This window comes from Durio zibethinus, chromosome 17 (assembly GCF_047325235.1).
Source record: "Durio zibethinus cultivar Kanyao isolate XHJ-2024 chromosome 17, ASM4732523v1, whole genome shotgun sequence".
In the NCBI taxonomy this organism is placed as follows: domain Eukaryota; kingdom Viridiplantae; phylum Streptophyta; class Magnoliopsida; order Malvales; family Malvaceae; genus Durio; species Durio zibethinus.
The window spans coordinates 3,824,898-3,851,138 of NC_143178.1; the positions used below are offsets into that span (position 1 = coordinate 3,824,898).

The 26,241-nt window shown below is 32.6% G+C and overlaps 1 protein-coding gene, 1 non-coding gene and 1 pseudogene across 10 annotated transcripts; 1 reads left to right on the forward strand and 2 right to left on the reverse strand.

Annotated features, from left to right (window-relative positions):
- Window positions 1-261: 261 nt before the first annotated feature.
- On the forward strand, window positions 262-4,835 carry LOC111278109 (uncharacterized). 8 transcript variants are annotated; one of them, XM_089746147.1, is made up of 6 exons: window positions 265-449; window positions 674-708; window positions 922-1,010; window positions 1,595-1,892; window positions 1,979-3,515; window positions 4,049-4,835. In XM_089746147.1, the coding sequence occupies exons 5-6, from the start codon at window positions 2,037-2,039 to the stop codon at window positions 4,367-4,369; spliced, it is 1,800 nt and encodes a 599-aa protein (XP_089602273.1). In that variant the 5' UTR covers window positions 265-449; window positions 674-708; window positions 922-1,010; window positions 1,595-1,892; window positions 1,979-2,036; the 3' UTR covers window positions 4,370-4,835. The 8 variants fall into 8 exon arrangements, with proteins under 8 accessions (XP_089602270.1, XP_089602273.1, XP_089602268.1 ...); XM_089746148.1 differs by lacking the exon at window positions 922-1,010 and having other exon boundaries at window positions 293-444; XM_089746145.1 differs by lacking the exon at window positions 922-1,010 and having other exon boundaries at window positions 290-449; window positions 1,595-3,515.
- Window positions 4,836-6,759: 1,924 nt separating this feature from the next.
- Window positions 6,760-6,833, reverse strand: TRNAV-CAC (transfer RNA valine (anticodon CAC)). Its single transcript has one exon. It is a non-coding gene; the product is annotated as a tRNA-Val (tRNA).
- Window positions 6,834-7,121: 288 nt separating this feature from the next.
- Window positions 7,122-15,815, reverse strand: LOC111278124 (kinesin-like protein KIN-14J; annotated as a pseudogene). Its single transcript, XR_016329074.1, has 21 exons — window positions 15,558-15,815; window positions 14,741-14,898; window positions 14,505-14,662; window positions 14,253-14,353; window positions 13,488-13,691; window positions 13,285-13,368; window positions 13,040-13,117; window positions 12,852-12,944; window positions 12,723-12,752; window positions 11,624-11,965; window positions 11,467-11,548; window positions 11,208-11,303; window positions 10,956-11,135; window positions 10,715-10,821; window positions 10,444-10,622; window positions 10,028-10,192; window positions 9,693-9,946; window positions 9,390-9,553; window positions 8,342-8,903; window positions 7,790-7,890; window positions 7,122-7,549 (listed from the first exon to the last, which is right to left on the reverse strand). The product of XR_016329074.1 is annotated as a kinesin-like protein KIN-14J (transcript).
- Window positions 15,816-26,241: the final 10,426 nt, after the last annotated feature.

The window sequence follows — 26,241 nt, forward strand, 5'->3', positions numbered from 1 at the left end:
ATCATTTGTTGGTATTATTGTCTTTTTTGATGAGGTTGCCCCCATTAAAACTTATCTTAATGTTTAGCTGAAAAAGTATAATGTTGCAAAATTATGGTTTTGTTTGGTAGGGAGAATGTAAGGAATTAAAGATAAAAAATTTATTAATATAATAATTAAGTTATAAGATAAAAAAATAATTATAAATTTTAAACATAAAATTAATAAATTTTTCATTTTTTTCATTCTACTTATAAAAAGAAAGCTTAAAAAAAAAAAAAAGCCGGCAAGCATATGATGACTTGAAACAAGATTGCTTTTTTACTAGACAGGAACAGAAAATGAGCAGCTCATTGTCTCTCCTGGGAGCTCACGTGAAAGAGACCAAATACTCAACACTTCACTCTCACTCTCCTTCCTAAGCACAATCTATAGCACAGGCAAGGCAACGCAAGGCAACGCAAGGCAAGGCATGCTTTCTCTCTCTCATGTTTCTTTCTCTTTCAAACCACTCATACTTTTGTGTCTTTTATGCTTTTGTAGTTATTGGTCCAGTTCTTATTGTTTTTTTCTTTTTTGCTTTTATATTGTACTTTTGTTTTGTTGGGTTCTTTTATAATTCGAAGTACTCTGTCATGTTTGACTCTTCTTTAAAGAAGGTTTTTGGTGTTTTTTTTTTCTTTGCTTCTTGTAGATTCATAAGAGACTCTGAGCTCAAGTGTTTGAAGGGTATGACTGCATCTACTTACAGTTTCTTGGGTTTTTCTTTGAATTCACTTCTGTAAGATCTATAGTGGGGTATGCCCATTTTCTCTAGCAATTTGCTTTGGCCACTTTTTGTTGGCTTGGAATGCAAGTGAAAATAAAGTTGTTTTTTTTTTTTTTTAAATAATTGTATAGCCTTTATCCCTGTCACTTTACTTAATTTTTGTTTGTTTATAGAGATCACGAGATTCTTTGTTGGTTCATGGGTTTTAGTTTTATGAGATCACTGCCAATTATGAGGTGCAGGCCAGCTTTTCCAAATGAAGGTTGTTTCTAAAGTTAAGATCACATTCTAGTGCTTCATGATGAGAAGATTTGGAGTTAATTTGTTTGTTTATTCTTTTTCCCCCTCCTCTATCTTTCATGAGCATATCAGTTTTGCTTGTATTAGAGTTATGATCAATGATTTGGCTTTGTTGTTGACAATTTGTGTTTGCTTGATTGAGGTCATATTTGGAGCCTCATTGGTGATTTTTTGTCTGTTCTTCTTGATTTTTTCTTTTGTACAAGGACAAGGGTTGTTTTTCTTTCAGGTCTTTTAGGAACAGCGTCTTTTTGGTGGTTTATGGGATATGGTCAAATGGGCATGAGACTATAATTTGGAGCAACTTGGATGTGATGAATCGATTTTATACTGATTGATATTATGCATGCTTCAAATTTTTACTACAAATCTGCTGCTCAAATATCTTATGTAGTCAAGCATATCCTAATTAATGGGGCATGTCTTGATCCTACTTTGAGAATATTTAATTAAAGAAATTAGTTTTCTTCAGGATTAGTGGAAGATGTTAATCTCTGTTTAGCTGATATGTCAAATCTGTGTTTATATGACTTGCATTACTTGCAGGACTGTAAATGTATCAATGGGACTAGAGATGGAGTCAGACTTGGAGAAGAACTGCACATTGAATCTGAGTCCTAAAACTGTTCTTCCATCTCCTCAACAATGTTCAAACATGGAAAATGGATATCCAAAAGGAAAGCCAGGTCATAAAGAGGATTTATTGAGGACAAAGGAGGCCTGTACTGAAACCAGCATTAGTCGCTACGGCAGTGCTTCTTGTAAGAACATTCCATCTAGACCTATGGGGACAGAAAGTAATGCTGAGCTGAAGCGAGGTTCCATATATCGAAGCTCCAAAGAGGTAAGGAAAAAGGAAAAAACGGGTACTGTTGAGGGGAGGAGGAAAATTGAATTATCACGTGGTAGTGACACCTCTTTTTCCTTCAGAATTGTTGATTCTCTTTGTAATTCAGAAGAGGAAAGCCCACGAGAAAGAAATCCAGTGATGTCAATCGACTCAAACTTGAAATCAGCATCCATTAGCAAAGCTTGCTTAAAATCATGCTCGTCAAATGGCTTCATTGAAATCTGTCTAAGTTCAGATAATAAAGATTCAGATAAGAGAGAAAAACAGTTGGCGGAAATTGTAGGGATAAACAACAAGAGGGACTTAAGTTTTGGATGTGAACCAGTTGTCAGTCCTTTAGATGATGGTAATGACCTTGTTGAAAAGGACACAGTTCGTGATCTGTGTAACTCACTCTCTGCTAAGGTCGAAGTGTCTCATTCACCCTCTTTATCAGAAAGTGACCGGTTCTCCAGAAGCAGCTCGAGGGCTAGATTTAGTCCTATTAGAAAGATGTTTGATCCATTCATGAAATCAAAGTCTCTGCGAAGTCCTTTCAGTTATGTACCAGAAGCTGACATTGTCAAAACTATTGGGATGGAAAATATAAGAAAAAAGACATTTCGGAAATCTTTGTTGCATGACTTCTCACATTCACCTAAGAATTCTGAATTGGATTCCCAGTTTAACAAGAAAGATAATGTTCAGTCACCAGTGGCAAGCTCACCGGTTCACCTACATGGTTGTCTCAAGTTGGGAGCTAAAAATGGGGTGCCATTTTTTGAGTTCTCAATGAATCAACCCGAAGATGTTTTTCTAGCCAAAACATGGAAGGCAGATAATGCTTTCAATTGGATATACACCTTTCACTCAATTGGCAACAGAAAGAAGAGCAATGCCAGTATATGGGGATTGAGTGATAGCATAAAAGATTCTTCAATTGTTGCACAGATGCAAGTTTCCTGCTGTTTGTGCTCAGAAATTAAAGATGGTGGGGTTGTTGACAGCTCCATGGTTACGGAGTTTGTTTTATATGATATTGCACATGCAAGACATCGTGTTTCTGTCCAAGGATCCTCTGATGTTCATAAAAACCCTATCTGCTCTAGTCCAGGCTTGGCTGTGGGATGCTGTGAATCAGATGATGGCTCTAATGCAGTGAAGTTTAAAGATCACTTAAATCTTGCTTCTGACAGTGATGAGGTTGAATCCCTAAATGGATCAACTCCATGGCTACCTGCTGCTGACTTGCATCCGAACCTTGAAATTGCTGCCATAGTCATTCAAGTACCGTTTAAGGAGAGAGAGAGCTTAAAATACAGAAAAGGGGATAAAATAGGTGATAAGAGACATTTAAACCTACTCAATGTCTCTATAATTGATGAAAGTAAAACCAGCATAGATAGCAGGAGCCAAGAAAAGGTGAAGGTGGTTATTCCAACTGGAAACCATGGCTTTCCTAGTACTGAGACCCAGGGTCCTTCACCGCTACTGAATAGGTGGAGGATGGGTGGAGGCTGTGATTGTGGTGGCTGGGACATGGCTTGTCCCCTTGTAGTTTTTGGCAATCCCAGTATAAATTGTTCTGAAGATCAATCACTGGTGGACAGTAAGCAGCCTCTTGAACTTTTTCTTCAGGTAAGGTTTTAGTTTTATGCTAAAGCAAATTTCTCACAAACATAGCTTGCATGATGAAAGCTTTACCATCAGATTATTGGATAAGGATCACCATTAACATCTTTCAGAAGAAAAGGTATAGGATGTGGGCTTAGAGCATTTAATTTTGGAGATTTTGTTGGGATTAGAGCTCTAGATGTGTTGATTTCATGCTCTAGCTTGTGGCCTGGATAGGGGTCTATTTCTACATTTGCTCAGCTTTATGACAATATGTTTGGATGACCAATAAAACATGCATGTATAATTCTAAATCCAAGAGTCTTATAACAGGGTTCTACGAACCTGATGGAAATATCTTCAACCCCCTTTTTTTCTGTTATATCTCTACGGAGATGGTTTGATTGGTTGCTCAGATGGTCATGAGAATAAGATATGGAATTTAGCATGAAACGGATCATTGGAAAGCATTTTACTTCTTGATACTGTTTCTGATTATTGTTCATTTTGTAGATTTGAATAATTTATTTTTAATTATTATCATTATTATTATGTAGGGTGCCAAAGAGAATACGCCAGCATTGACCATGACAGCCATTGAAGGAGGGTATGCGGTTGATTTCCATGCAAAGTTATCCACATTACAAGCGTTTTCAATTTGTGTTGCTATGTTGCATGGTACATTAACCTCCACTGCTGCTGGGGAGGCACAAAGCAAACATTTGTCGCAATGCAATTCACTAAAAGCGCTTATTGAGGAGGAAGTGAAATTCTTAATAGCAGCTGTCACAGAAGAGAAGAAAGTGAACAAAAAGGTGGAAGCAATCCCACCATCCTATGTGATTAACCCTCCTTTCTCTCCAATTGCTCGTGTTTAGACCTAAAACGGCTGGCTTGTTGAATTCGAATGGACTTTCCATATGTGTTTTGGAGTGGCCATGGCTGAAAGCAAGTGACAAAGGGATGGAGAGGGGTAACACATCTGCCATTTTGAATGAGCATTTACTGTACAGGGATGTCTATATTCAATGGCACAGATCCAAATCTGAAACGCCTGTCTTGAATACTGTCAAATGGATTTACAGATTGATGTGCGAGTTCCTGCCACAAATTGAGGGCTACTACACTCGCACAAGAATTTCTTCACTGCTATTGATTCATTCTTCACTTCTATAATTGGAATTAGAATAGAAACACCATACTGTTCATATGGTAACTTGATAGCAATGGAAAAGTAGTCATGTAGCTATTGAGACATTTTGAAGATACAATTCTTCTTTCCTTTTACTTGTATTATATTGAGGAGCTATCGGGGTAATATATCATAGAAAATTTTACCTTAAACTTCCCTTCTAGTCTTTTACTATGTTTGGAGCCAAAGCAGATGAAAAGGTAAAACATTGTTCTATCATTTTTATAGGATCTTTTTTTTTTTTTTTGGTGAAAATAGTTTAGGGAGAGAGGAAGTTTCTCCATTTCAAAGTCAGGATGGACAGTAAGTCTAAAAAAACACTTGCATTGGATTTACATATCACGATTGCAGGCAACGAGACTCGAAAGTAAGCCTTACCGATCTATCCTTTTATCTTTAACTATTTGGGTTTGCCACTTCAACTGTGAGATTTCCACGCGTGTTTCTCAGATTGCTTGCTGACTTGTCTGTCAGATAACTGTTGCATTCACATGATATGTAAAAATTTTGTGGTGACCACTGACCGGTACTTAGAAGTCAGAAGTAAGAACCAACTCTGCCAATTTATGTCAGCAGACTTCACCATGTTGAAATCAATATGACTCATTAGAGTCATTACAGTATTTTCAAGCACCAAACCAATGAATGCCCATATCATGTTTCTGATGTCCCAGTTCCATTATATGTTGTAAATGCAGTGAGCTGATGTATTCTCTGAAGCTCCATAGACTAGCTGCTGCACTGAAAAATCTTTTTGTTTCGAGCACTTCACTCCTGAATCCACTTTAAAATATGTAAAATTTGGTCCTTTCCTTTCCCTTTTATCACAGAATGGAAACTGGGGTAATTGCCCAGAAATCACCGCCTTATAGATTGCAGATATAATTAAAGTAGGATGATTTGAACGAGATTTATGTTCATACAGAAAGTGAATTGAGTGCAAAGACTGTCCAAAGTGCCAAACTGAACAATATTCGAGAATGGAGGAATGTTGGAACGTGTAAAAGTAACAGAAGGACCTTGTTGGGATGGTTTCTAGTATACAAACATTAGGGAAAGGACTGGCATAAATCAGTCCAACCATATTGAGCATTTGTAAAACAAAGCAATTATAACCCTAACCTAAATCTTTCCATAGCTCCATTATTATAGCACCAAGACAATGTTTTTTCTTCAAAGCGAAAGAACGTTGCCTCGTATTAGAAAGAGATCAACATTAATTCTGTTCAATTGTATTGCCATCTACCAGCGGTGAATACACATTAATCTTCAAAAACATGTCGAAATCAAATAAAACCTAATAACTATTCTGCTTGCTTGCAGCATGCACCAGCCATTTCTGATGCACCATATTTTCCATTAATATCCATTAGCACAAAGAAAATTAACATAAATGGCAAGATGACAAACCTTGTCGGTTTACCTTTAACGTTTTGCCTTTAAATCAATTAGGTTTATCATTATTTTATCACCAATCAATTAGATTTCCATCATTAATTGGATCACCAATTCCCTCAAAAGGTCTCTATAAGTAAAAATAGTTTTCCACATGCTTTGATGCTAAGTGTCATCATCAGCTTGCTAATAATGCCTCCATGCATGTGCCCTCTAACAATTATGAATGCAAACCGTGAAACCTTGATGGTGATAACTGTTGTGTTAATATTCCATTCTATAATTAGTTGGGTCCATGTAGTGTGTGTGTGTGTATATATATATATATATATATATATATATATATATATATACAAAGTTAATTCGGAATCTTTCTTTCAGGGGTAAATTTTGAAACTTTTCAAAACATTTCTCAAATTTCAATAAGCATTTCTACAACTGAAATCATGTAGATTTGTTTCCTTTTCTCTTTCATGGTAAATGAACTTCACCTAATTATTTTTCTTTATGACTAATTAGTTCACAAAAGTTTTTTGAATTCGGCCTGAACAGAGATAAGTTCATTGGGTGAAAAAGGATTTGCAAAAGCATCTGGGCTTTTCTCTTGGGTGGGTTATTGGGTCAAGTGAGTACTTCAGTAGACATTAAAAAAAAATGAAAAATAATTTAAAATTGTAAAATTGTCTGAGCCCGGGTTCGAACCGGGGACCTCTAGTGTGTGAGACTAGCGTGATAACCAACTACACCACCCAGACCTTGCTGATCAAAAATGGAAATTTTAAACTTTGAAATATTGTTAATTGAAGTTGAAGTTATTAAAATATCTTCCTCTGCCCTTCGGATGACTCCCTTCACTTGATGTTCATCAGTTCGACTAACGTTTTACTGTAGTTAGAATTGAGTCTTCATTCGATGGCAAGTGCTTCTGTTCCTTTCTGATGTTTTTATTGTGATTCATTTTCTTTCTTTTTTTTTTTTTTTCTTCTTTTGGATAATTTATTGTAATTCATTTTCATACCGTGGATTTCACGACACCAGGCACGAAATAGTAACAAACCGCTTTTTAATACGTAGCCGAATGAAGAAAACAAGTCTTTACACCTGCGAGGAATACAGTAAAAACCAAAAAACTTCAAATGCAATAAAATGGGTGGCCTTTTTTTTTTTTTTTTTAATAAGCATCCAGTCAGGTTATTTCTTCCTTCCTTTTTACAGCTTATTTGGACAGAATCTGAAGGATTTTTTGGGAAAAAAGAAAGACAAATATATATAGATGGGCAATACGATGAGAACCCGAGTGAAGGGGCTGATATGACCCTTGATCATGTTTTTTACAAGTGAAAATGGAAGCGAGGAACAACCTAGAGGCAATAAGCATAGTAAAGCTGTAAATATAATTCAATTCACTGCCTTCGTTTCAGGGACTTAGTCGAAGAACTGCCAGTGGTGGCAACAGTGTTTTTCCGAGCACCTGATATACATTCCAAGGAACAAAACGAAAGAATTGAGGACAAGCAATAGAATTTAAGAAACTGTGATAAAAGGGTTCAGTCATACATGATGGTAATCAGATAAAAAAATTTTGACAAATCAGGAAAAGTAAGCTGTAGCAGTAGTGCTAGCAGTGTAGTGGAGTGCTACTCAGATAGTTTAGCCTGAAAAATGACTAAAACAGTTCGAATATAGAATAATAGTATATAAAATTACATACTTGACGAAACCTTTGAGGTGCTCCTGGACATTGACAATCGAGCAGGGTTTGTTTGCATCGCCTTTTGAACCAGCTTTGGAAGCTTAGATGGGACGTCGGACCTATTTTCAAGCAACAAATGAGCCAATCAGAAAAATCAAAAAGAATTTTCTCACTGACCTGTTTTACTATCAGAGGCTTCAAGCCCAAGCAATGTGTGTCATTCAAAATACTTTTGCACAAACTTATGCTAACAACTTAAATGTAAATATATAATCACGAATTTATAGAGAGCAAGGAGGAGAGGAAAAGGATAATTAAGCAACTTATCAGATATTGCAATGATTCTATCAGATATTGCAATGATTCTTGTGGTTATCAATTCTGCTAGCAGCATTTAATTTTGCAATTCTGCCAGCAGCATTTAATTTTTAAGTCATTATAGCAACCATTAGCAAGTAACTTTAGTTTCTAGTTCAAAAACAATAGTTGATTAGAAACTTGTTCCCATTACTTAATCCAGAAACAAGATCCTATACAAAATAAAAGCCAAAGGTGTTGAAGGATACTCACTTCCCAATGTTTTCAGATTTTTCAGCTTTGTCTGCTTTCTCAACCTTATCTGGTTTATCAGAAGGTTTTGAAACTTCTGGGAAAAGAGTGAACTCTACGGCACTACAGATTGAGCCATCAGTTTCTGTACCACCCATTGATAGATCCCCATCAGATATATCACTTAATCTCTCCTCTGAATCTGCATCTCCAAAGCCCGAGAGTTCAATATCATCAGTAATACTCTGACCCAAATCTCTTCTTGCAAGGTTTGTCTGCACAGAAGATTCATTGTGATGCTTTGAGTCATCCATTGACCGATGAGAGCCAGCTTCAGAGTTCTTATCACTGTTAACTGAGCAATTGTCCACATCAAAAGCTGCTTTCTCAAACTTTCCCAAGCTTTGCCATGTTGAGAGGCTCCGGCTTTGTCTTGGAGTCCCACTGGAGTGTCCCCTAGGAGAGGAAGATCCATACCTTAGTGAGCTCATACCATGCTTAATACCATTGCCATTACCCTTAAGGAACTGCAAACGCTCAATCTCCTGAGTTTCTTTGTGATGGTTTCTTTGAGGAATGCAACCTGCAAGATCAATAGAAGATCAGAAATGAAATGACAGATTAAATGATCTAAAATGGTTAAAATGTTCTTCAAGAAAAATACAATTCTGTCAAGAATAGTGTGCTACACCAAGAATTTCTCCTAAACAGAGTTACCATATCTTATTGAGATCTTAGGAAGAAAAACCCTAAAAGTATCTCCTCAAACCAACAGAGAATCAAATCTTCGTAAACTGGCAGGTTCATGCAAATTCTTTTCAGCAAAAATCAAGGCTGATGAAAGCTAGAGACGCAAACCAGGTTATGCTGCTGCAAGGATGCCAGTTGATAGGCTCATTAGTTAAAGTTGGAATTTCCTGGTCCAACTTTGGACAGTAACTCTGTGTTTTATCCATTGCCATAGAAAAAAGATAACCAAGGTAGTAAAAATCGCTACTTGGTTTCAACACCTATGCCACATTAACTTTTGCAACAAGGGGAAAATGAGAAGAGGAAGAGAAAAGTATACCTGTTCCATGAGTTCTCTGATATCTCTCCCTTCTCTATTAGTCCGTGCAGCACCTAACTTAACACCGGAAACCCTCTCAGCAAACTTCAAAGTACTTATTGTTTCAGAGTATGAATCTACATCAGAATTAAGCTGCACAAACATAAGGGTTTTTGCCTTGCCACCTACAATTTGATATTAAAAGAAAAGGACAAGTAATCAGTAAGAGAAAATAAAACCATTTAACATATGTAAACTACTATTGCGCATAATAATGCTGTAAAATCACAATAGCAAAATTAAAATCTGAAAACTGAAATGTACCTAAAGAACTCTGGAGAACTTGAGTTAGTTTGCTATTTCTATAAGGGATGTGAGCATTCTTTTGTCCCAGAGCAAAGATTACGTCTCCGAGAGCTGACAGAGATTTGTTTATATGTTGTGCCTCCCTAAGCCTATCTCCAGTTGCTTCAGAACGAACTACACGTTCACTGCCAGCAAGATCCACCAGATGTAAACTACCACGCAAAACAGCATTAGTTTTTAATTCCGTGCCACGAACATGAATGGTTAGAACACTGCACATAATAATTTACTGAAACCCATTAGACACAACTCCAATAACAAGTTATATACAATGTATTAAGTGAAAATATAACCAGTGGGATCTGCTACTCCTCTCATTTAGGGCTGTAGCCCCTACAGCCCTATTCGTTAACCCAATATTCATCAACTCCAGAACATCTGTGGTTGATTTTACAGAATGCATGCTTGCTTCAGGTACAGCTAACCCGTTTGATTGGGTAGTATTCCAAACCCCAAGTGTGTGCAAGTCAAAGGAAACAAAGAACATATTTAACGGCAGGAAGAAAGTGAAATGGAATAAAATGAAACTCTTTGACCAAATGCATAAAATTAAGAAATGTGGATTGCGTATTTATAAATCAGTAGGGTAACATAAAGATCAATTATGAGTAAGAAAAAATAACAATAAAAGATAAGTTATAGAGCCAAATTTCAGACAAGAACTGAGAAACACAAGAAATGAAATCCAAATGGTAAAAATAAAAGATATCTTCTCTGAAAGCTGTCACCAACAAGCAGATCACGAACTTGTTCATTATATATCTCAACCATTTGAACACCAACTTCATATACAATGGAGCTTTTCCTGCTTTGAGAGATTTGGAAAAGATCATTGAGTGCTCTATAATTAACTCCCCAATCTTCTTTAGAAGACACATTGGGTCCACTCTGGAAAGAGAAAATGAAAATGCATAAGGTATAGCCTGCAAGTTTAAAATAAACTACTTATTTCAACTGGAAAATATTAATAAGTAGCTCACCATTGTATAAGTTTTTCCAGAGCCAGTTTGACCATAAGCAAATATGCAAACATTGTAACCATCAAGAACAGATCGAATCAATGGTTGGGTGTCTAAAAATACCTCCTCTGCAGACATATCACATTGAAAAATCTACATGTATAAGCAGCAGTTATAAATATTGTGACTGAAACTATGTAGCAATTAAATTAAGAGATGAGTTTGATTATCAACAATGAACAAAGTTACATAAATTTAAAACCTTGGGTAGCTGCTGGACTGAAAACCTTGTTAAACTTGAAGAGCCTATGAGTGTCCTTCCCTTGCTTCAAGGGATTAGAAACAACCAATTCACCATTCTCACCAATATATTCTATTGTTGTTTGTTTCTTACTTTGCCCTGGAAAGAGTGGCCTTATTCTACAATAGACTCTAATATTTCCTACAAAAGGTAAGAAATAGCATCAGCAACGTGGTGACAAAACCCAAACAAACTAAGATTATAGCAATGTACATTTCAAATCCTGAACCTCATTGTACAATCTTCAGTTTTCAACAAGAACAGAATGATAATTTTCAGCAGCATCTACTAGTCCTTTAAGCTTTATTCCTACTCGAGAAAAAAGGATATACACAATGAGAAATTGCTCAAAATCAAGCAAAGAAGAAAATGAAATCTAGATGGCAGACCAATCCAAACAAACAAAACTAACAGCAAGAATAACCTACATTACCTAAGTAACAAAACTAACAGCAAGAATAACCCACATTACCTAAGTAATTAAGTTCCTCTGAGTAGCTCTTTTTAGTCTTTAGGGCTTCATGTTTGATGGACTTAGATGCATCCCTCAATTCCTAAACAGTGTAAACTTCATGTTAAAGGACTATGCATCAATATCACATCATAGGAAAATGGTAAACACAACAAACCTTTAAAGCCCCAACTTGTAGATCAATGAAGCTCTGATAACTGCGCTCCTTATTTTTCCATCTCTTTTGTTCAGATTCAGAAAATGACTGAAGCTCATTCATTTTTTTCCTAGAATCATATAAACAACACTCAAGTTCTTTTAACTTCTTTTCTAACACCACTTTAGTATCCTTGGCCTGGGCTTCCGATTGTAGACAACGCCTTTCGTGCATGTTTTTGCTGCTCTCTAGTTCCTCTCTTAGTCTAGATATCTCAATGTCATTCTGAATCTTCTCCTTTTTAAGCAGAAGCACATCCTGCTCTTCAACTTTACCCTTCTCCTCCAGTTTGCTCTTTTCAATCTGCAATTTTCAATAAACATACAAAGCAATCATAAAAGACTATTGGCAGACAAAATATGGCTTTTGGTAAAAAGAACAACAATTCCTTGCAAAACACCAAAAGTGGCATGGTATTAAGACTGTCAATGGGGAAAAAGTAATTTACTCAGATAGCAAGCCCATGTTAATCTGAGCTTGATTCCACCACAAAAGAGGGATCATATCAAGTTTACCATTACCTAAATTATAATGCTGGGGTTCTGAAAGCCCAACCTTATTAAGCAAACATAAATGTAGCACAACTGTGCAAGTATTTAAAAAAAAAAGACCCAAAATCAGATTTAATTTAGATGATTAGGACAAACCTAATATAAATATCCTAAACTAAATCATCCCCTTAAAATTTTCTTCTGAAACTACATTGCTTTTCCTTCACAAAAAAAATTAAACTCTCAAGTTTTCTTTTATCAACGCTTCACTCTCGTTCACTAGTTTTTCACACAGGATATAAATGCAAATAACATGCAAAGGAAAAATATCTTATCCTTCTTGCACTTCAAACAACAGTAAATATAAGTTATGCAATTCCAAGAATTAGATGCAGTTCTTGAGTTTCAGATGTATGAATGAAGCAAATACCTATTGGTAGAAATGAAAACCATAGAACAATACGGCAATGGAAGTCTTTGGAAAACTAAAGGCACAGAACTAGAACAAGACGCAAAAATTAAAAAATCAGCAATAAATTAAGTAAAAGGAGAAAGGATAAGAATTGCACCTTTATATGCTGTAGTTGTCTTATGACAACCTGTAGGAAGCAAAACAGATCCAGAATTATTGAGACAGTGGACACAACTAAAAGCAAAGAAAAAACTAAGGCACACATTGTAAACTATTTGTCAAGTACTTAATTTTCCTCTGCTGTTCCCTTTGCTATGGTCCCAAGTGCCCTTATCCTTGACTGATACTTTTCCTCCCGTTTCTTATAAAGGTTGTTTTGCTGCATGAGTTCAAGAATATAAATATTCATTGTTCATGCACAACATATGAGAAAACTTTCTCTTAGAGGGAAAAAAAAGTTCAAAAGCAATTTACATTTTTTAAGTTTTCTGCCCGAGTTGAAACTTGCCATTCTATCTCTTGTACAATCTTTCTCAATAGACATGCTACACACTGAACAAAAAAGGCAATGATAGACAACCATAAATAAATAAAAGGTACTGGAAAGAAATACAATATGACAGATGCATGAAGATGAGTATCAGAAAAAAGACCCAACAAGGAAAATATCCACGCATACTAAGAAAATACAGCAAATGTATGTACTCTGAATGGCATACATGAGGTACATCTCCTTTCTTTCTTTCAATACTTTCATCCATAATCCTGTACAGGATACTGAATAGTGATTGAGTCGAGGCATTCTGCGCAAAAGAAGATACATAAGAATGCATTAAACTAAGAGTTAATATGAAAATCTGATCACATAATGGGGTTCACTAATAGATACAGACATGTGTATGGAAGAAGCTCAGGGTCTGACACCTAAACTGCTTGATTCCATTAATTCCAAAATTGTTGCATCAGAAAGATCAGTAGAACATCCTTGCTTCAAGTGGATACTTTCAAATGCACTGGAAAGATTCCACCTCTTCCTAGAAGGATTTTGGAGGCTATTGGCCTTACCGTTAGAATTGAAATATGCCCTAAGTGTCTTAAGGCACTCTAAAACTGGCATCATGTGGCCCTGCACATATCCCAAATTATTAACCAAAAGGAAGAAAGAAAAGCAAAAATAGCAATGGACTCTTTAACTTGGACTTTGAATATGTTCCTAACCAAGCCCAGCTAACGAGGGTAGTTCATTCTGGGCAAACAAAAAAAGGGTAGCCCATCATACACCTTTAACCAGATCTACGTTTGGTTCCATGATCAAATGATCAGACCCATCTGAAATTTAAAAAAAAAAAATCCATTCCAACCAGGAACCATTCCAAAATTTAGACCAAAAGGTTTGAAATACAAAGTTTACATGCCAAGACACTCGTACTTTTCACTGGGATAGACGTATAACTAAAAGAATAGTACTACAGTTCACTTTAATTAGGACTATACCAAAACCATACGCCCAAAAACTGTTAGCTTACTCCTCATCATGCACAAGCTAAGATCAATGTGTAGGAAAAATGCTTTCAGTTTCATGATCAATGAGTAGGAAAATTGTTTTCAGTTTCAACCAACCTTACATGTCTAGCACACTGAAATAGAACATTGTTCACAAAAAAACAATCTTCAATTCAATTGATACCTGCTCTATGTCGGACCAAGCAAAGCTGGGCAACCCCATTTCATCCATAGCAATCAGAAACCCCTCTTGACATTTACAGGGCCACATTCTAGACCACCATCCTGAAGTTGGAGAAGAAACATGCTCAAATAGTGAAGTACATCGTCCAAAACAAGATGCAAACATGTAAAATTAAGTCTAAAAGAGAAAAGTGAAAGAGATTGAAGTCAAATTAATACAGCAAACAAAGTATTAAGAAAAGAGTGATCAAACCATTTCAACAATGCCAGGATGCAGCTTGTTCAAAATGGTACAAAAAATAGTTCCATCAATCAAACATCCTCTCAGCTCCTCTTCTGTTGCATCCAATGGCAACCTTAAATCAGGAAGCATGCTATTTAACCACTCCACCAAGGAAGACAGCCAGTCACCTAGCAAAATCATGGCTCGAAATTTAATCAAGGAAGATGAGTAAAAATATTGAAAAGCTCTAACATGTGATTACTTACCACTAATCACGCCTTCAAAACTTTCCATTTGTTCAGTATCTACATCATGAGTTTCATTCAAGCCATGAGTGGTACCGTCTTCCCTCATCTGCATTAAATAGCTGAATGTTTAAGCTGACTTCTCTGAAATCTATCTTTCTGATGACATAGGATTCAATCTACAAGGAGAATAAAACATTTATCTTAGTGAAAAAGTTATTTATATAGCATTACTAATCTATTCACGGTTAAATGCAGAAAGAAAGGGCAAAATTTTGTACTACTGGTTTGGAACTTCATGATAATTTTAAATGAAAATCAAATTTTCAACAAATTCAACTAGCGTTGAGAGGGAAACTAAGACAAAAGAAAAAGCATTACTCATTTTGAATGTCACGCCTTTGTTTTGTCACTGAAAATGAAAGGAAAATAGAGTGAAAAATTAAAGAATAAAAAAGAACAGATTCTTTTCTTATATTATACTTCATCTAAATAAAGTGATACTCATAAAATCACTCTGCTAAGCAGACACTACGAGTGTTCAATGCTCGAACAAAAGATAAAATTTAAATTAAAAAAAAAGACTCAGAGTTACACTACTCACCGTTTTCTCAACAACCAAACAATCATAATTCCAAAATAAAAGAAAAAAAAATCATGATTTCGAAACATCATGCAGCATTATCGATTCCCAGTATAATTTCTCAACTAATAAATTTAAGTGATGGCTGAGAAACACGGGACTGGAAATAATTGAAAACCATTCAGATACAAACCAAACATTAAATTTGACAGGAAAACAAAACGTACGAACAAAATGTAGGGTAAAAGCAAGAACCTGAGGAATCTAACAAGAGATTCGATCAGGATCTCGAAGATCCAACTGTGTCTACACGTTTCATAACTCAGGAAAAGGGATATCAAAATTTTTCCGATAAAAATTAAAGAGTAAAGATTAGAAACCAAATAGAGAATTAAAAAAATAAATCGAAGCAGATCCGTTCGAGAAATCGAGCGATTCGAAATCTCGAACCGCCCGAGCTTTTTATTTTTTCTTTTGTACTAAGCAAAGAAGAAAAAGGAAATGTAAAAATGGAAAGCGCGTAACGTGCGTGAGCGTTTGGTTACGTTTTTTTTTTTTTTTTCTATTTAGTTTTTTGTTTAGGATTAATTTAGATTCACGATAAAATTAAATTTAATAAAATTAAAAAAATTTATTATAATTATGATTGAAAGTAAAATTATTATAAAATGATTAAAAAATTAAAAATATATATTAAATAAATTTTATTAAAATTAATATTTAAATTTAATTAATGATACAACTGTATTGCATTAAAATCGCAATAGAATCTAAATCCGTACTTATATATTTTTAAAGAATAAAACAGACCTTTTTTCAATTTATTCCATTTATATTTTTGTTTAATTTTGGATTTGGGCCCAGCGATTTTGGAGGAAAGTTCCCGCCTTTTAGCGTCTTTTTGTTCTCGTCGTTTTATTGACAAAATTAAACATTTGGACAAATGTATATATATTATAAGTTTTTTTTTTTTAAATTGAATCTACTATTATCAATAAAAATAAAAAATAATAATTTACAATCATATATACACAAATATAAGAACGTTGTGTCACCATTCACCAACATGCGATGTTGGTTAAGAAACAGAAAAAAAAAAAAAAAAAGACCAATCCTCATTAGTAGTAATAAGAAACAAATAATTAGTAATAAAAATAGCTCTCATAATATAGCAATTAATTTTTATTTTACTAATAACTGCTCTAATATTATTTATAAATACTTGCATTAAACCTAAAAAGTATTGTTTACTTATTTTGAAAGTTTCATAATTTTGTTCAACAAAAAATACGTCATAAGTTTGAGTTTAAAACTCTACGTAGATGGATAATGAAATTGAAAATAATAATAAAAGTTATTTAGCTATAATTGAAAAAAAACTATTGTAGTTACAATTAAAAAAATTTTAATCAAAATTTATATTAAATTAATCTCATTAAAATTATCATTTGAATTCAATTGATAATGCAATGAATTCAATCGCATCCAAATAAATATTAAGTCTCAACTATATATTATAAGAGATTCTCAAAACATTCTAATATGAAATTGAAGTATCATATTAAAATAAGCCAAAATATTTTATTCCTACCTTTTCTAACTAAAATAGATTATTAGTATATCCTATTTACCAAAGTTCGAAAGGGTATTGTTGTGTCTTAAATTGGAAATTGTCTGTACAAGAGATCATGAAGATTATAAATGTAATTAGTACAGCTAGGTGAACATATGATATCATAAAACCTTGCTGTGCAGATCTGGAAAGCAACTGACAAAGAAATTGTAAAACCAAAAACCTGCGAAGTAAGGGACCAAAAACATTAATCGTAATCAAGTGCAATGGAACGGAAAAGTACTGTTAAGGCAGATTAACTGACTGATTGAGGATATTCGTACTAAACTCTCTGCTATTTTCCACTATCTCCATTTGCTATTGCAAACTATATAGCATAAAAATTGCCAGTGATTTGGAGAAAATTAAACCCTTTGAACAGTACTGATAAAGGATTAGCAGGCTAGTGGGATGAATTTTGAAAAATGGAGCATCAGAAGTGGCTAAGGTTAACCTGTTGATAAATGATCATATCCCAAGAATAAAGTGGTATATATGTTCAATTATTTAATGAATCAAAATTTGAATGATTCCTTACTGTTATATGGACTTTTTGACAAGACTATTCAAAATATTTGTATGAAAAACAATCGAATCTGCAACAATTTACAGGAGTAATTGTATGAAGCACATAATATAGCAATAATAGACAATAAACATCTGGCAGGACAATAAAAAAAAAAGTTTTAGTATCATGCTCCAGAAGGCTTAGTCCATAATCCACTAGCTAGTTCAAACTTCAAAGACTATAAACTATAATTCTTGTGGACTAATACTTGAAAGAAAAAAAATTAACATATAACCTTAGCAATTGTTCTACATCAATGACATCCAACTCATAACCAGCAGCAGGAATCTTCTTGCTTCAGGTCAAGGATCAATAGCAGGCAAAGTGGAATTCAGATCAAAATCAACAACCGGCATCTTATGACGACACACTGGGCACATATTGCTATTCTTCAGCCACTCCACAATGCAACCTGGATGGTAAAAGTGGGAGCAAGGCAAGCGGATAGCTTCAGCACCGACCAAAAGCTCCTCCAAGCACACCGCACAATGCCCTACTTTCCCAAAATTTATATTGATCCTCACTTTCTCTAATCTTTCAATTGCTGTTTTACTTGCAGGTCGTGTCTGCATAGCAGCATCATTGAAATAATCTTCATCATCGAAGCCGCCATTGGCAGGACGACCTTCTTCCATGTCGATATGATCATTAGGTAACACCTCTGCTGAGTCAGGATGAAACATGGCGAATCCAGGTATTACCAGGAAACCCTGTTGTACCAGAGAAGTACTCGAAGGGAAACGAGGGACAAAAACCCCGTCTACGGTTATTGAAGGGTCTCTGAGAGCGAAGGACCTAGACATCTCTCTGAAGGGATAGCGATTACAAAGAAACGACGAACAAAACTTAATAAAAGGGTTTATGGCGTTTTTTGCTAGAAAAAGGGACACAAAAAGGAAAAAAAAAAAAAGAAAAGAAGAAAAAACCCTTGTTGAGGCAGTTCGAAATCTTTGAACTACGGCGGCGGAGGAGGAGGATGATGGATGGAGGTAAGAAGCCGTAGTATATATAAATGCGGAGAGAGTTCCACTGATATACTGGTCCTAGTACATATAGTTCCACAAGGAATTAATATATATGATCCTTCAATTGTGTTTGAGGGTTTTATTTTATTTTGTTTTATTTTTAAAAGCTTCTTATATTAACTATATTGTGGACAATATTAGGATTTATAAATAATTATCATTTTTATTAATAAAAAATCTATTTTTATCTATTTTTTTTGTTTTGTATGGATTTTATTCGATTGAGTTTTTTTTTTTTTTTTATAAATTTCAAAAAATTTCAAGGTTTTACTCTAGCAGCTGTGAGATGATTACTTAATATTTATATATTATTAGTTCTTGAATTTATTCAAAATCGGATTCCAAATATAATTAACAACCTGAAAAGAGAAAAAGGGGAGAAAGTTGATTAATCAACAGTAGAATGAAGCAGTAAAACCGAGCCAGGCAATCAGACAGGATATCTTCCCAAACTGTTTGATGTTTCACTTAATGATTTATGAATACAGCCTATGCAATTGTGGATGGTTGAGAGCATAATGTGTAGAAAAAATAACGAAATAGAAAAAAAAAATCAAAATCAGAGAGAAACTATAGGTATATTTTTAATATCATACACACCTGGGGTTGATCAGATATTAGTTTCAGGCACAAAGACAACTGGGGAGAGAAGAATAATATAAAAGCAAACACATAACCTTGCTACTTACTGTCAGACGACATTTAAATCAATTATCATGGTCATGATAGAATCCCATCGAGACAGTAAATGAATAGAATATAAGCGAAAGATTATATATTTGTATTTATTCGTTTATTTTTAAATATATTTGTGTTTTATTTATATTTATTAAAAAAATTATTTTATTTGTTTATATTCGTTCGTTTAAATAATAGGTTGATCACATTTGATTTGTGTTCATTCAATTAAGTTAAATGAGTTCATTTGTGAATATTAAATAAACATATTTATGAACATACATGTATTTACAAATATATATAAACGAATATATTCATAAATAATAAACAATTCATAACCAAACAAATTTAAACAAATAAATCCCAAACAAATATAAACAAATTCAAACAAAACATAAGCAAACCTTAAAAAAAAAAAAGATGAGATTTAAAGATAAAAATATAATTTTATTAGTATAATTATAAACGACCAGCAAACAAACAATAAACGAGTATATTTAAATGAAATTTAAATAAATTTATTCACGAATATAATAAACTAAATAAACCTATATTTATATTCAATTCGTTTAATAAATGAATATAAAAATATTGTTCAAAATTATTTTATTAAACTTAATAAACAAATATAAATAAATAAAAATTGAATATATTCACGAATAGTTCATCGAAAATTTTATTTATTTACACTCTTAATAAGAATCAAGGATAGGCATCGGGAGATTCAGATCAAAATCAATAACAGGCATCTATAGCGACACTATGAACATGTATAACTCTTATTAAGCCATTTTTGTATGCAGCCTATATGATAAATATGGGAGCACGGCAAGCGTCTAGCATTTGTTCCGATTAAAATTTTTTCAAAGCACACCGAACACGACCCTCATCCGATTCTTCATTGATTTTTACCTTCTCTAACCCTTCAATTGCTGTTTTACTAGCAGACCTCGTCTTTGGAGGACCAAGATCATCTAACTTCTCCGCAACAGCTTCTTCAATAATCTCGACAAAATCAGCTTCGAGTACGATGACATCTTCCATGTAAGCATTATCATGATCATCAGATAATTGATCATCTTCGTTCACGGGAAACAGGCTGGCTAATGAAATGCATAACAAAGCCTTGTCTCCCTCCGAACTCAAATCCAAACAAGAAAGAAAAACTTGGGTCTAAATCAGCCATGTTGAAACTTGAAACAGAGAAAACAACAAGAAGGAACGGAAGGATATAATTTTTGTTGCGATTTGAATGAAAGGACTGTATGTTATATATATAAGAGAACAGAAAATATATACACGAGAGAATCGGTTCTCTGATTTGTATCTTTTGTAGATTCTTTAATTTTGAAGGATTATTAATATTTTTATAACTTTGGGCAATTTGTAATGATTTATTTTTAGTTTTATATGATTTGTATTTTTTTTTTATCATAGAGGTCAAATTTTTGTTAGTGTTAATTGTTGCTTTCATTAATTAAATACTAATAAAAAATAAAAAGATGAAAAGTTATGTAATTAAAGTTTTGATGTCATTAATTTGAGACAATTTTGTGTACGAGAGCCCTGAATAGCAGATTTCATGGACACAATGCTTTTGATCAGGTAACAGATTGGGCTTATCTGACTGGCTCTCCTCTTTTCTTCCTAGGTTAGGTGCTGATTTTAAACTTCAACAGTAAGGTTCGAGGGCTGGTAAGGAATCCAAACCAAAAAGGATTGGGCTGTCAGGATTAGTTTCGTTGGAATTGCATGGCTGACTTACATAGTGGATTGTCTTTACCGGTTTTGTCATGGCCTTGAGCCTGCTGGGGTTTGGACTCGTGAAAAACAGCAAAACAGCCTGTATGTCTTTGATGCTTCAGAAAAGTGTCAGTGTGACAGTGAGTGGTGTGGTGGTGGGCTTTTCATTTAAATCGAAAAAGGATCAGATCAGTAGCAAAATGACAAACTTCATGGACTTGTGGTCGTAGCTGATAGACAGGAGTAGGCCTCGATCAAAAGCAAAACTTCATGCAGGTTCTCTTCAGCACTGTACGGCTTCAACTCTAGATGAAGTCATGGTCTGGGGAAGGTTTAACTAGAAGGTTTCTGATATGATGTCCTTTTCGATATGCCTTCCTTTGTGCAGAATGCCCATGAGAGATTGCAAACACTTCTTGTCATTTTGCTTCTTAATTTGTTTTTTTTGGTGTGTTTTGTTTTTGTCAGTTTTCATTTGTATTTATTACGATTACTTTGCCTGCATAACAGTAGTTTTTATGTTGAACTCTGCATTTGCTCCATATTACAAACGCATGTAATATTTTGTCATAAACTTTTGACTTTTGGCCACCTTGTCTGCCTATAAGTGTGGGAGCTAGTGGATTAACGTATAAGAACCTTCACTACATAGGGAGTTTGGATTCCACTGCATCTTTTATGCGCTGAGTTCTTTGAATCATTAGTTAAATTTGTTAGAATAAATATTAAAAATTTAAAATTATTATTTTTGATAAATTTAAAATTAAAAAAAAACTTCAAAATATATAATAGTATCATTTTTTAAAAAATTTTATTTACTCTTATTGTATTATTTATTTAATAAGTGTACAAAAAAGTTACAAATAATAAATTTTATGATAGAATAAAATTTAATGATTGATTATGTTTTACATTAACAAAATTAATCTATTAAATAATTACTGACTATCACAATATCACTAACCTTCTATATAAGTTTTTCGTAACAAAAATTTTATAAAAAAAATATGAAATTTAAAGAATAAGAGAATTTCAAGAATTATTTTTGTGTTTTTTTAAAAAATCAAAAGAGTATTTTATAAATAAATAAGTATCATTTGTTATAAATATGACTGTTTATTTTGAATAATAAAAATTATTTATTTTTAAATAATTAAAATTATTTATTTTAAATAAATTTATCTCTCTGTATTTTTATTTTTTAATATAAAATTATTTTATATATTTTATTTTAAAAATCTCTAAGAAATTTAAATGCGAATCCCATTAAAATATCTATATCAAAATTTGCAACGGTATTCATATCAAAATCCAATGTGCTTTCACGTGTTTTATTCATGATTGGATCCAAACAAGAATTTTTAACGTACTTCAAGAGAAATTTGGTAGGGATCGATCCGACGTTACATTATATATTTCTATGAACCCAAAGGATTGTGATGATGTGATTGAACAGTTCGATCTCCTCTCCTTCCACCAATGCAGCATTGATTTTCTCTAACTTTTAGCAGATGAATTTTTGTCCTCAACCAAAGGAGCAGAACATCAGTGGAAAGATCACATGCCGCTGTTCTTAACAGTCATATCCTCGTACAAATTATTTAACTTGGCTGTTTTTCTTTATGTCCATTTGGACACAGTGCTTTGGATTCATTCTCGTTTATGCTTATCCATATCTCACTCGTCAAAAATATATTAAATAAAATAAAATTTATAATTAGTGGTATATATTTTCCTACTTAAAATGAATACTGATAAATAAACCATAAGTATTCCAATCAAACCCAAAATAAATTTCAAGGTTAGCATATGCCGGTATGTTAATAGATAAAATCATTGTCCAATCCATTTGTCATTTTTTTTTATCAATATTAATGTTTTAGAAAAAATTTTCTAGCATAAACTAGGTTTATTTGGACCGAGCTTTGAATAAAAATTTTTAAGTTCAGATTTGATTTGATTTGAGATATTAAAATTTTAATAAAAATATTTTTAATTTAATTTTAATATAAAGTTATATTTAAATATATTAAAATATTAATTTTTTTTTAATTTTTTTATAAATTTTGAGCCTTTTAGACTCAATGAATTGAGCTGAACCTTCTGAAAGCTAATCAAACATGGTAAAACCTGGTTCATGAACACTTCTAAGCATCAACTAAATTTTTTCAAAAAAAGAAAAAATCAAGTAGGTAAAAATCTAAACCATTTATTTAGGATCAACCTATCAAGCCTCTCCCAAAAGAAAGGAAAAGCTCAGAGGCAACCACGTATATATGCAGGCATGAGTAGGCGAGCCTGAAATGGGGTTCCAAAATTGAAAACGAACCAATAGTGGAGGATTCTATAACAAGTAGCCTCTCAAGGAAAAAAAAAAAGGCAGAGAATAGCCTTGGAAAAAAAAAAGTTAAATAAAAAGCCAATTATATATAGACATAGAAGGAAACAAACCTGAAAACCATATATACCAAAATTTGGTTTCTTTCTTATTCAAGCTGCTATGTGACCTATGTCCCGACAGATTGATCAAAACTCAGGTAAATACTCCAAATAATTCTATAATATTCGACCAGGTGTTAGGGTTTGTGGCAGATTTATACTCCATATGATACTGCTATAACACAGCTTTTTTTTTTTTTTTATTTAGCAGGGAAGGTTATTGTGTTTTGCCCCTTGCATCTTTTTCTTGGATCGATTCAAGCAGGTTTATTTACGTAGAACCTATCAAATTCATGAAAAATTATCTTTTCGCAACTTTTAAGTAGATTCAAACTTAAATGATAAAGAGAGGAGCATATTATCTTTATTAGGTGCAACAAGTTTTTATGGATATTTTAAATTTACAATGAACAAAAGGGGCAAAAGGAATCTTGCAGGATAGCGAGGATGCAAGAAATATTCTTTGCCAAAAAAAATCTGTCCAAAACCCCAGTGTGTGATGTTTTGTAGGGGGTTTTAGACACAACAAGGCATCTTTCAGAGACATGCTTCTAATAATTGCAAAGCTCCAACTTGATACTATGTAAACGTAGATTGATTTTACACCCTTTTCCTGTTTTATAATGGTGTTTGTTTTGTGTCGATCTCCTTGTTCCCGTTACAAAGAAAGTTTGAAGATATGTTTTTAAAGAAAATCATGAACAATTTCAAATACATGTTTTTCTCATTGGCAGTGTGAAAAAATAAGAGAGATTGAGATGCCCTTTTCCTCCATAAATTTCTCTTCTCTGTCTGTTTTAAGTTTAATAGCACAGAAAATTTTGCAGCACATTGGCTAAGAGGCAGCAGGCTTGTCTCTGCCTCTTATTGGCTGAGGCTGACAAATATTTGCAGCACATGCTAGCTGAAATCACCCTTTTAACTTTAAAACAGACAGTTACTCTAGCATTTTTTTATGGCCAAGGGCACCTTAAATCTTTCTTCATGCTGTCATGATTCCTTACATTTTTTTTCTTGTACACCAAACAAATTAGATCTAAACCCGTATTAAGGAATTGGTTTTCCCTTCCAAGTAACTTATTTGATGCTGTTGAAATTGATCCATAATAAAGCTTGTAATAAGTACATTTTAATTCTAAGTAAAAAAAATTAAACATGATAGCTCACTGCTTTAAGCTTTGAAGATTTGGAACCATTGAGAATTTTTTAAAAGAAATTCATATAGCATTCATGGCATAATAATTATTCTTATTTTTTTCTTTATTATTCCTCACCAAATACCACCCATGAAATCATTTAGGTTGACTGATTTAGGTTAGATTTGTATTCTTTTGAATATTTGGTATGATGTAATTGAACTTATCACATTATCAATTTAGATTCCATTTAGTTCATGAAAAATAGCTTTTGAAAAATGATTTTCACTTTCTTATGTGTTTGTCTAATGAAAAATTGATTGATTAACGAAAAATGATTTTATGATCAATAAAAAATGAAGATATATTTTTTAAAATTATCTTATAAATTTGAAAAAGGGAAGATATTTTTCAAAAAAAGCCATTTATGAGTAAAATTATTTATTAATATTTTTAAGCATAATTTTACTTATAAATAATATTATATTAATAAAAATATTATAATATATTCATAAATAATATTATATTAATAAATAATATACTAATAAATATTATTATAAATAAATATTATACTAATATATTAATTTTATTAAATATTATTATAATATATTAATAAAATAATATTATATTAGTAAATAATATAATAATAAATATAATAATATATTAATAAATAATATTATTAATAAATAATATACTATTAATATAATATATTGATAAATAGTATTAACAAAATAATATTATAATATATTAATAAATAATATAAAGAATAATAAATAGTTTTATTTTAGGTGTTTTTTATATTAACATAATATTTTAATATTAAATATTATTATTAAAATATAATTATTTTTTATTAATAATAATTTTAATAATAAATAATTTCAATATATTTTAATAATAAATAATTTTTAATATTTTAATAGTTATATTAATATAATTTTTAAAAATTTTCAAAAAACAATAAAATAATGAAAAATATTTTTCATTAATTCATCCAAATAATAAAAAAAAATTTAATTCAAAAAATATGAATATTTTTCAAAAATTATTTTTTACGAAACAAACGAAACCTTAATGTCAATTTCAATAAATATTTATTTAATATAAACTTTTTATTAAAAATTTTTAAATTATAATTATAATAATTTTTTTCAATTATAATTACAATAATTTTTATTATTTTTAATTAATCTTATCAACCAATCTTACCGTCAATGAAGTGTTAAAATGTTTAATGGTAAACCCTGTTTCCGAACCATGTGCCTCTCTCTCTATCCCTTTTTTTTATTCGCTCTCTTCCATGACCTGGGGCTCAAAGCAAAGCAAGCCAACTTCCACGAAAGAATCTCTCTGATGCTATTTTCTTCATATATATATATATATATATATATATAAAAGAAAAACCCAGTTCAAAACTTATGATAGCTAATGCTAAAGCTTTAAATGGGAAATAAATTTAGACATAGATATATGAAGAAACAAAAGTAAAACAACTGTTTTTAAAGAAGTTCAAAGAAAAAAGGAAAAAAAAATGCTCAATGCTTAAAACAGGTATGGTTGCGTGAGGGACTCTTTGCTGGTATGTTGATTCATAATTTCTTTTATAGATATATATATATATATATATATATATCAAAATAATTAGAATTTCCACTTCAAAGCAAGAAAAAGGTGGTGTCTTTGTTGGCTCAATCGCTCTGGTTGTAGGACCAAAGTGTTTTTCTGTATTCTGGGTCAG